This window comes from Trichechus manatus, unplaced genomic scaffold, assembly GCF_000243295.1.
Source record: "Trichechus manatus latirostris isolate Lorelei unplaced genomic scaffold, TriManLat1.0 scaffold00161, whole genome shotgun sequence".
Lineage (NCBI taxonomy): Eukaryota > Metazoa > Chordata > Mammalia > Sirenia > Trichechidae > Trichechus > Trichechus manatus.
The window spans coordinates 3404962-3417123 of NW_004444097.1; the positions used below are offsets into that span (position 1 = coordinate 3404962).

Sequence of the window (12162 nt, forward strand, 5' to 3'; positions counted from 1 at the left end):
AACAACAAAAAAGGCCATTTCCATTTTGGAAAAGCAAATCTTGAGAACTTGAGAATGAATCTGGTTTAGAAGCAATTAGCTTAAAAAGCAGATTCCAAAATCACAGAAAGTGAAAGGGAAGTATTTGCCTAAGAATTTGGATTATTTTTTTTTTTTTTAACTATTGGCTAGGAAAGCCTCCTTAGTTCAACCTCTCTTCCTCAAGGTCATGAGCATGGTGTCTGGGTTTGGGCCCCTCATCACTGCTGGAATCTTTTCTGCAACGCTCTCCTCGGCCCTGGCCTCCCTCGTCAGCGCACCCAAGGTGTTCCAGGTAAGACAGGCACAAGAGCACACGCTTCCCCTGTTGCTATTTCCACCAAACGTGGATCGACCTGAAATATTTATTCTCACCAGCAATCATTTTCCGAAACAGTTTAATGTTTGCATCTGGCTCAAGTGCTATGTCTGCCACGTATTCAAGATCGATTCAAATAATATAAAGAATGATAAACTGCAGTGTTAACTTGTGCCTCATATTGCGTATCACTTAATCTCTCACCAAATCTTCTTGTTTGAATCACCTAGGGAAAATGACGGTGCACAGATATAAGTGATGGATTTCTCCTCCTCTTTTCCATTAGGCGCTGTGCAAGGACAACATCTACAAAGCCCTGCGGTTCTTTGCAAAGGGATACGGGAAGAACAACGAGCCCCTGAGAGGATATCTTCTCACCTTTGTTATTGCCATGGCATTCATTCTTATTGGTTTGTAGTTTTTCTGTTCTCACTGAAAGCCAAAGAGTCCTGATTACTCATGGGCCTTTCCTTTTACCTTGAGAAATTAGCCATTTTATATCTAATAGCTCACATAGGACTATTGGATTCTGTCTAAGAAGGAAATGAGAAATCCTTGTGTATAGAAGGCCTTTGAGGAACTTGAGGTAGACTTGGGACTTTAATCTCTTCTGTGAATCATGCTGTTAGAAATCCCTCCAACCAAATGCAGATGAAACCTTCCTCCAACCTGCCCCAGATCATTTAATACAAAAGTTTCCCCCACTTCTACATGTCCTGGGCTGGCAGCTAGCAGGAGAATTGAATTGGCTATGTTAGCATTTCTCAGAAATGTGGTCCACTGACCACTTAATCAGAATCACCCAGGTGTTTGTTAAAGTGCAGATTTTTCAGGCCCAATCCCAGAGTTACTGAGTCAGAACCTCTGGGGAGGCGGGATCTGCATTTTTGCAAGCTCCTTAAGAGATCTGTAGACACACCAGTGCTTGAGAACCACTTCACTAGACTATAATCTTGGCTCCCTCTCCCCAAGCAAAATAGAAATAGCTACACAATCTTGGAGAGGCACATTCATCAACTTCAGTCTGCACATTCCTCACTCCTGCCTAAGGCACTGCCTTTTTTGGTGAGCATATCAAAAGAAAAGAAGCAAAAGGTGAAGGACAATGGTCCCTATACTGAGCCTTCCCCAGCACAGGGGGCCAAATGATGAGGGCTCGACATCACTGCATAATCTCAGGCCCTTCATTTGTCCATTGAGGAGGAAGTGACTGTGATTCAGGAATCCTCATCAAATTTGTACAGGTTGAAAAGGAAAAAATATTACTAAGTTTGTTAGATTTTTTTTTTTTTAAATCTGAAACAAAAAGTGGTTATGTACAGAGATGCCTCAAGTATGTAATTTAACTTTTAAGACCACAAATCATTGCCCTATGCTGCATTTTAGTGATCAAATAGCCAAAGTTTTTTAAAAAATTTATATAAATAAAGTAATATCTTTAAAAACTCCTTTTTGAGAATAGCATGGATTAGCTTCAGAGCACATGTTGCCTAGGAATCGCTGGATGGTGCCAACATTTAATGCACTCAGCTGCTAACCCAAAGGCTGGAGGTTTGAGTGTCCAGAGGTGCCTCAGAAGAAATGTCTGGTAATCTACTTCTGAAAAATCAGCCACTGAAAACACTATGGAGCACAGTTTTACTCTGACACACGTGGGGTCGCCATGAACCAGAGCTGACTGGATGGCAACTGGTTAATTTTTGCCTACTTCGTTGTTGGCATCCGTGTTCTAGAATCCCACCCAGCTGCCACTTGCATTTGCATCAGTGAGATTGATAGATATCTGACCTTCACATAAGTGGAATGTCTCTATGTTATTTCTTATAGCACACAGTAAACAATCCAGCTGGGATTAAATCTTACTGGATAGTAAGCCACGATGGTAAAAATATTTTGGGCAATCCATGACAGCTGGAGCTCTTTAGGGATGTAGAAAAGTATAAATGGCTAGCAAGAGTTCTGAAAGTCAGAGAGAGCATGTTGGGTATCTGCAGAGAGATTTCCAACTGGAATTTTCTAGCATACTGGTATGTAACTAATATGTCACCTTGAGGAGCCTTGTGATGTATACATAGCAGAAAATCAACAGAGAATTTGGTGCCTCCAGAATAGCTAAAGCAGACTTTATCATCTGCCTAGCCCCAAATCCTCTATCCACTTTCACTCAGATTTTCTGTCGGTAGAGGTCTTGACTGTCTATTTTCTGATTGGTGGTTTTTCTTGCTCCTTGCATTGTGAAACTCTGGCTAAGAGTGTATTACAAAATGAATGCAGCTGCAAAGAAAAATCACTAACTTCTTAAACTTTGACAGATGCTAGCTATGTTTTCAATTTCCAAATAAAGTCAAGCTGCCAGGCTATAACAGCTGCTCAGCCCTGGTCTCATCACTCACACGTACATGCTCAATTTTGCTTCTCTTACAGCGGAACTGAACACCATTGCTCCTATCATCTCCAACTTCTTCCTGGCCTCGTATGCACTTATTAACTTCTCCTGCTTCCATGCCTCTTACGCCAAGTCTCCAGGTAAGATGACTTTTCAAGACAAAAATAGGTCTAAACAGTTAATTTGTCTCAGTAAAATGAAACAAGTCCACGTAAAGTACAAAATCTGTGTTTGTGTGTTTCCTTATATCCTAGTGGGCGGCGTAATCCACTCTGTTTTGGCCAGTTGGGGGATGGCTTTTGAAATAGAAAAAGAATCATTTGAGCAATGGCCTTTTTGACCAACCGTAAAGTCAATTTTCTCCTGCGGCAATAAATTATTCATTGCAAGAGAAACCACATTTATTTCAGCAGTAGAAAAACACCACTATTTATTTCTAGGGCGAAAGTGACCACAGAAGTGGAATAAATGTATATATTTGAAACTTCCTTCCTATAAATTTGTTTCCTGCCCATGGTGCAGAAGAGAAGGATGAGGAGTTCCCATAATTACCCGCTGAGTGCAGTAAATGCGGATTCATGGTGGGCATCGGCGGCTTGCTGCCACTGACCTCAGTGCACTCCTTGGGCTGTGGTTCAAAATGGCTCAAAATTTTACTCCAAAGAACCTTTCCCAGCCTCGTCACCCTGCACCACTTCTTTGCTTTCATAGCATGTAGAATTTTTTCTGCCTTGTCACCAGAATCAAGACTTATTGTTATTGACCTTCAGAAAGTACTTCACCGTGATCATTGTTATCTAGGATACAGACACACTTAGAGACTTTGGGGCCAGCCACAATCTCAAGCCTCCTTTGGAAAACCTGCTGCCAATGGAAGAAAATATAGATGGAAGGGGAACCATTATCCACCAAGGACCACTAAAAAAAATCCATTGCCATCAAGTTGATTCTAACTCATAGCAACCCTATAGGACAGAGTAGGGTTTCCAAGGAGCAGCTGGTGGATTCAGACTACCGACCTTTTGGTTAGCAGCTGAGCTCTTAACCACTGCACCGAGGACCACTAGGTTATGGAAGATAATTGAGGACTGATTTATGGTAGTTAGTTTAGTTTTTTCTTGAAGATGTTTTACTTTTTGTTTCTGTTTTGTTTTGCTCTTCTAAGCAGAAAACTCTATTCCAAGAATATAAAAGAACAAAAAATCATAGAAATATGTACCTCCAATGTGTGTGATGGCCAGTTTTGAATAACAACATGAAACGCAGAGGTGGGCAAGGGAAGAAGTAAAAAGGAAGTAGGGAAGGAACAAGGGAGAGAGAAAGAGAAGGAGGAAGACTAGAAAAGCACATAGAGAAGACACGTGGATACACAATCCCAGGAAATGCCTCCCTCTTTCACAGAGAGAGGGAGAGACAGAAAGCCAGACTCACAGAAAAACAAGGCTATTTCCGGCGATGTTCTTGAAGTGCTATTTCCATCTTGTGGTCGTTTCGGAAATTGCTTCTGGAGATTTTTAAAGTTCTGTTGTGTTTTGGCAACTGAATTGAGAACATACTTCACCCACAGCCCAAATGTGTCCTTCCAATCAGAGCTTTCCCACCCTGCTCATGCTGCCTCCCAGCTTCTTTCTTTGCAGGAAACTAACAAAACACGGAAGCCCCATGCATGCATGAACCATGAGAAGTATTTTCATTGTAAAACGCATGGCATAGTAATGCATTGGGTTTAAGAAGCCATTACTAGAAAAATTTCTCCCTTTTCCCATACATTATTATTTCTGAAAGGACAAGCCCCATCTTCCTAGGGTAATGGAAGAACTACCCAAAATTCAAGCTCTGTTTTCTCCATGCAAACAATAAGCTCATTTATTGTGTTAACCTTCTCTTTCTTGGACCACCAAGGAGTCCCTCCTTCCTATCTGCTGGGTTCTACCCTTTCCATCCCTCCTGCCTCCTTTTAACTACTGATGGCATAGGAAATCAGATGCTTAAGTCTGGTGTTTGGGAAGACAGCCAGGTGCCATACAGGAGACAGCGAGGGCTCATGAACGGCATTTTTTTTTCCAGCTGCTGAACATTTTCTAAATGTCCCTTCATGAAAGAAACCAGGGTCTCAAGATCCCAGGAAAGTACTGATAGAATTAGGAACTTGACCTAAAATTTCTGATTCTGTATACCAGGAGAAAAAAAAAGCCATGTTGCCTGCATTGCAATAATATAAAGTGTTAAATGCTGGTAGTGGTTTGGAAGAGTTTCAAGTGTGGATACACATTTTTTTTTTAACTTTCAGGATGGAGACCTGCATATGGAATTTACAACATGTGGGTGTCCCTTTTTGGAGCTATTTTGTGCTGTGCAGTCATGTTTGTTATCAACTGGTGGGCAGCTGTCATCACCTATGTCATTGAGTTCTTCCTCTATGTCTATGTGACTTATAAGAAGCCAGGTAAGCTAAGAAGGGCTGTAGAGTGTGGATTTTCCAAAGCACTCTCTAACTACCCATTACTCAACAAATATTTATTGAGCTGCTTCTATGTGTGCTGTGAATATTAATTATATAATGCAATATAATAATAGCAACAGTCAACCTTGTTGAGCATCTACTATATGCCATGAATTCATTTAATCCTCACAATAATTCTGTAAATTAAGTATCATTAGTCCCATTTTACAGATGAAAAAACTAGGGTTCACAGAGTGGACCACTTGCCAAGGTAACAGGATGTAATGGAGCTGATGTTTTAACCAGAGTGTATATGGCATCAAACCCCATAAGCTTTCATTATATCCCCTTCTGCCTTTAATGTTCTGATGAATAAGATATAGTCCCTGTCCTCAAGGAGTTCACAAGCTCACACATAACAATTATAATAAAATGTAATCAGTACTGTAATAGTGACTTGAACCAAATCCTGAGAAAACGGGAGGAAGTGGTTAACTCTGATTAGAATTTTCCAAGAAAACATTCCTGGTTCATGCATTGTGTCCCAAGGGCCAAGAACACAGTAGACTCTTAATAAATGTTTGACGAATGAGTAAATAAGCAACATCTTCAGTTTTTTAAAAAGATGACTAGGGGTTCATCAGACAGAGTCAGAGAAGGATATTCCATGCAGAAGGAAAAGCAAGCGTGAAGACAAGGAAGCACATGAGTATGTGGCATCATGACATACTTGGTAAACTTCAAAACTTTAGCCTGGATTTCTTGGGTACTAGGGAGAAGAGACAAAGGTGAGCCTGGGAGGGTAGGATGGGGCCAGAGTAAGAAACTTAAATTTCTTACTAAAGAATCTGGAAGGGCGTCGGTGGCACAAATGGTTTGTGCTCCACTGCTAACCTAAAGATTGGCAATTCAAACTTACCCAGCGGTACCACAGAAGAAAAGGCCTGGCAATCTGCTTCTGTTAAGATTACAGTCTAGAAAACCCTGTGGTGCAGTTGTACTCTGTAACACATGGGTCGCTATGAGTCAGAATTGACTCAAAGGCAACTAACACACAACAACGAAGAATCTGGGTATTGTCGACAATAAAAGCCTGCTTGCCGTAGGCTATTAAATGGGAGAAATGTAATTGCATCTGAACTTTGGATGTTACTTTGGAACCAGTGAGATGGATGGACTAAATCAGGGAGAGGCTAAAGGCAACAATGCCGTACTGAGAAGCCCAGTCTCACCCTTACCCTTACTCTGTGAGGCTCAAGTCCTTTTACCTGTAAAGCAAAGATGCGAAGATCTACCCTGTAGCATTTTGTTTATTATGTTTTTCTTTATTTCTTTATGTATTTTTAACATCATGGGGTCCCTGGGTGGCGCAAATGGTTGGGATGTTCGAGTCCATCTAGAGGTGCCATGGAAGAAAGACCTGGAAATCTACTTCTAAAAAATAAGCCATTGAAAACCTTATGGAGCACAGTTCTACTCTGACACACATAGGGTTGCCATGAGTCAGAATCGACTTGACAGAAACTTTATAAAAAAAAAAAAATTACATACAGTAAAATTTATCCTTTTTAGATGTATAGTCTATAAGTTTTGGCAAACTTATGCAGTCTTGTAACCACCTCCACAATCAAAATAGAAAACATTTCCATCTTCTCTAGAAGTTCCCTTATACCCTTTGTAGTCAGTCTCTTGCCCTTGACCCCAGTCCCTCTGTCACTTTTCTGATTTCTGTCCCTCTAGCTGTGCCTTTTCCGGAATATCACATATATAGAATCACACAGTATATAGCCTTTGTGAATGCCTTCTTTCACTTAACATGATGCTTTTGAGATTCACCCACGTTATTGCTTGTACAAGTAGTTCTTTTTTTATTTGAGTAGTATTCCATTGTAGGAATATATCAAAACATTTTTTTAATATATTCACCAGTTGATGGACATTTGGGTTGCTTCCAGTTTTCGGTGATTATATATAAAGCTGCTATAAACATTCACATACAGGACTTTGTGTAGACTCATGTTTTATTTCTCACTGTATAGTAAATGTATATATAACTTTATATGAAATAGCCAAATTTTTCCAAAGTAGCAGTGCCATTTTGCATTTCCACAAGCAATGGATGAGAGTCCCAGTTGCTCCACATTCTTGTCACGATTTGGTATTATTATTCGTTTGTTTGCTTGCTTTTAGGCATATTAATAGATGTACATATTAATGACTAATGATGTTGAGCATCTTATTTGCCATTCATATATCTTCTTTGGTGAAGCATCTGTTAAAATTGCCCATTTTTTAACTGAGTTGTTTGTTTACTTATTATTGAGTTGTGAGAGTTCTTTATATATCTGGGTATAAATCCTTTAGCATATGTGCGTTTTGCAAATATTTTCTCCCAAGCTGTGGCTTGTCTTTTCATTTTCTTAAACAGTTTGCTTTGAAGAGCAGAAATTCTTAATTCGATGAAGTTAAATTTATCGATTGTCTTCCTTAATGATTTGGCTTTTTGTGTCTGATCTAAGACATCCTTCTCTAACCGAAGGTCACAAAGATTTTCTCCTGTTCCTTCTAGAAGCTTGAATGATTTAGGCTTTTCATTTAGGTTTATGATCAACTTTGAATTATTTTTTAATATGGTGTGAGGAATGGCTCAAGTTCATATTTTCCATATAGATGTCCAACTGACTATTAGGGTTTATACAAGAATAAAATGACCTACAGTATACTAAGTGCCTGGTACTTAGTCGACACTTAATCGGTATTAAACTTCTTTATCTCCAGAGATTATCCTTTTCCAGAACAAAGCCAGGGAGAATAGGCTCTGGCTGCTCTCCAGGGTGGATCTGGACATTTCCACTGAGACTTCCTCTCATAAAACTTAGATGCCATATTTTAATTTGTAGATTTGTAAAAAAAAAAAAAAAAAAAAAGGCAAGGGATGGTGGTACTTACCTCCTTTATTACGAAGATTAACTCCTAAAAGATCAAACTAAAATACTTCCTAAAAAACCTTGACTCTCTTCCTGGACACCCTGAGATATCTTCATTCAGTTTTACTATTTAAAATATAAAGATTATTTTGCACTTCCATGTATACAGAAATACCTCCTTTCTTTTCAATTTAAGAATTTGTGAAGAGCTTTTGGATTTACTCATGGGCTGACCCATTTCCCAATTCTATCTGCCTACTGTGTGATTATCAGACAGCCTCTCCCGTGAGGTTTCCAGGGTTGCGTAGCTGGAAAGAAGTCCCCCTTGTAAGCATTCACAGTGTTCATAGAAGGACACGATGCTCTTTCTAGGAAATACTACTTTATATCTTATCTGATTTGGGCGCTCATCCACCACTGACACAGCCAGGGAAATCATAAAAGGGAATGCTTGCAAAAATTATTCACATTGTCCAGAGGAAAGGTCAGTGCTTTTTACGGCAATTTCCTCTTTCCTCTACAGATGTGAACTGGGGCTCCTCCACACAGGCTCTTTCCTATGTGAGCGCTTTAGACAATGCTCTGGAGCTAACCACCGTGGAAGATCATGTGAAAAACTTCAGGTAAAGGTGGCTTCTCAGACAATCTGGTGATGCTTACATTAGAGGCAGCTTTCCTTTATGGAAGACAAACGCACTACAGTAGTTATAAGCTTTATGGATATAGTCTAAAAATCAACTGTCACACAAATCTGCCACATTTTTATGACAGTACTTCCTGTGTCTTCCTTTCCACTCTGAGCTATGCCAACCTCCAGCTCCAGCCCCTCATAGCGCCAGGTATCACCTCCCACACAAGGAGAGAGGGGGTTGCCCAATGACATGACTTCAGAGAGATGTCCCCAACCCCCCGCCACACTAATCGTTGGAGCTCTCTCCATTCAGGTTAGGGCATTGTGGTTTACTGAATTCTTTTAGTGGAAGTAACACTTTAAGCTCTCCATTAGTTCTATCTTATTGAATAGACTCTCAAAATACAAGTTTGCAAGAAGAGTGAAGAAAAATAGTATGAAAATACTGGTTAGAAAGGGTCAGGTTGGGTTGGGAATTTAGGATAGTATAGTGTCCAGAGGGTCAGTGAAAAAAAAAAAAAAAAGAAAAGCCTCAATGACATGGATTGACGCATAGCCTCAGCAATGAACTCAAACACACCAATGATCATGAAGATGGCACAGGACGAAACAATGTTTCATCCTGTTATACATACGGTCACCATGAGTTAGAACCAACTCAACAGCAACTAACAACAAGTGTTCAGAGGAAAGAAGTCAGAGGGCCAATTTTTTTCTGACTTTACACTTTTACTGTCACTGAGAATACAAAGATGGCAAGATGAACAGGCAAGATGACTCAAAAATTGTGGTGGGAAACCTAAGAAATTTTAGGAGAGCAGTTGTCCCATTTCACCAAGTCTTCTGTACCTGCCATTTACATTTGGGGTGGTTATGGGCTCACAGACTTCTTGCAATGGTCAATTCTCACATCTTCTTCTTTCCATTTCCAGACCCCAGTGCATTGTCTTAACGGGGGGACCCATGACAAGACCTGCTCTCTTGGATATAACCCATGCCTTTACCAAGAATAGTGGCCTTTGCATCTGCTGTGAAGTCTTTGTGGTAAGACCTCTTCACCTGAGGAAGGGGCTTTGTGCTCCCTGCTCACTTTTGTCGTTTTCACTGAGCAGGGCAGGTGCATGCATTGAGAAGAAAATGGCAAGGCCGTTTGGACAAGACCCCTTCCCCTTGATTCGTAGAGCAAGGATTAGCAAGGGCCCGTGATCCTGAATTTAAATGGGTGAATGAAATGTGTTTCAGATTTCTTCGGAGACCAACAAAAAGTGATAAATGTTTCCAAAGATGGCCTTTGAGTCAAGAAAAAGAACTGGCTCAGAAATAAAATGAAGGCATTTGGGGTGATAACTGTCCACAGAAATAAAAATGGATGGAATGAGCAGGATAGAGAGCTGTTATATAGATTAACTGATGAGGGGAGAATGGACATAATGGCCTTAAATGACTACACATAGAATTTAGATTAAATATATGGATAAATTTGATGACACTACAGGTATCTAGGGAATTAAACCAAGTTTTCCATGCCATAGATAAACATTCAAAGCTGAGTGAGTTTCTTTTTTGCTCAGGAAGTAAGTATGTGGTAGACTAAAAATAACTTACTGTGGTTTTCCTAGGAGGTATTTAAAGTAGGGGCTGAAAATTTAACCATAATTATTGACCAATCTGTAAAACAGGGGAGAGAGCATTAAAATTATAATAAAGTAATTAAGTCTCACTAACCTACCTCTACTTCTTTTTATCACATCACACATACACACCACATACACACAGACCCCACTTAAAATCCCCAGCTACTTCAATGCATTTTTACAGTACTTACCTATTCTTCAGAGTATTTCCTACAGTTTTCTCATATGATCCTCATAAAACCCAAGTGAGGAAGGAATGAAAAGAAAAGGTCTGTTCTAATTTTGCAGAGTGGGAAAGTGAGATTCAGGAAAATTAAATTATTGCATAGGGCCACGTGACAAGAAAGTGGCAGTCAGAATTTCAATCCAGGTCACTTGACTGGACTCTGCATTTCATCATGAGAAGAAAGCCTTGGCAGACCCATGACCTTGGGAAGTGTTAGAATCAGATTGTTGTTAGCTCCAGTCGCTCCCAACTCATGGCAACCCCAGGCATAACTGTACAAATTGCTGCCCAGTCCTGTGCCATCCCTATGATTGGTTATGGATTGGATGGTTGTGATTTGTAGGGCTTTCATTTGCTGATTTTTTGAAGTAGATTGCCAGGCCTTTTTCGTACTCTGTCTTAGTCTGGAAGCTCTTTTGAAACCAATTCAGCATCATAGCAACACGTAAGCCTCCTCTGACAAACCAAGCATGAGCGTTGGCCGGGAATCGAACCCAGGTCTCTTGCGTGGAAGGCAAGAATTCTACCACTGAACCACCAATACCCACCACTAGCTGAACTCTTCCAATACTTGCCAAGGAATAGGACTGTGAGGAAGTTGTTGACCTTGGGGCAGTCAACTGTGCCATGATGCAGGGGGTTAATTTGCCATATGTCATCATGACCAGCACTTACACATCCTTTTACACTTGGCAGTGCTCCAAATTCTGTGTGAAGCCAGTTGGTCATATTTTCTTTCTTCTCAGTGCTAATATTAGAGTAACACAAACAATATAACAAAATGTAATCATCCAATAAGGGGTAGAGGAAATCCCACTGACTACATAAAATTGACAGGCTAAGTAATGACCAACTGTGACTCCAGAGGATTTTTAAAAAATCTTATCAAGCAACTTGCTCCCATATTATCAACTTTGGTGCCCTGGATTTCATTTTGGCCAATACAATATAGGCCAATATAGGAGACAATTTGGATGGAATAAGCAGTTTGGGGTGTTTTTCTTCTCCAGCAATTTAGAGAAAACTTAGTTTAGCGGGCAATAAAAAATCTTTAGGACAGGAGAAATGAACTCGGGGCATAACAGTCATACATTGGCAAGGGAGAAAAAGTCTTTCTACAGAGGCTACAGATGCCAATTTTAATGAACCCTTTGCTACTTTAACTATAATAAAAGGATAGGTTCTGGAATATCATTTCATTTGAAGTAGGCACCTAAGTCTGTTCCTCCAATGGCCCCGATGATTTGACATATACATTGGACCACATTATGCATTACCTTGCTGATCTCTCTGAGTAGGGCCCAAGAGTCTTGCTCCTAGATGCCAGCATTCTCTTGGGGGCAGAAAAGAGTTCCTGCATCCGTTAATGACTTTCCAGTTAGTTATTTTCTGTGAGCTACTGTGGCTACAGATGCTGTCAGTGTTTTTAGGCTCCAGGCTCAGACATCAATCATCTTTGCAAAGAAACAGATGGAACAGGATGCGGGGGAGTCAACATACCATTAGAAAATTGTTTCTAAAAGAACACTGGTTGATGGTTAGGCCAATCCTGTGCAAAAATGTTAAGTAGTAATGATG

The 12162-nt window shown here is 40.2% G+C and overlaps 1 protein-coding gene and 1 non-coding gene across 3 annotated transcripts in view; one reads left to right on the plus strand and one right to left on the minus strand.

The window, feature by feature from the left end:
• SLC12A1 (solute carrier family 12 member 1) overlaps window positions 1-12162 on the plus strand; it is a 95727-nt gene that overhangs the window by 35066 nt on the left and 48499 nt on the right. For both annotated transcript variants that reach the window (XM_004386293.1, XM_004386294.1), the window contains exons 12-17: window positions 206-313; window positions 624-747; window positions 2762-2863; window positions 5014-5169; window positions 8617-8716; window positions 9657-9768. In XM_004386293.1, coding sequence (XP_004386350.1) covers window positions 206-313; window positions 624-747; window positions 2762-2863; window positions 5014-5169; window positions 8617-8716; window positions 9657-9768 — 702 coding nt within the window. The remainder of the gene's footprint in view (window positions 1-205; window positions 314-623; window positions 748-2761; window positions 2864-5013; window positions 5170-8616; window positions 8717-9656; window positions 9769-12162) is intronic.
• On the minus strand, window positions 11058-11128 carry TRNAG-UCC (transfer RNA glycine (anticodon UCC)). Its single transcript has one exon. It is a non-coding gene; the product is annotated as a tRNA-Gly (tRNA).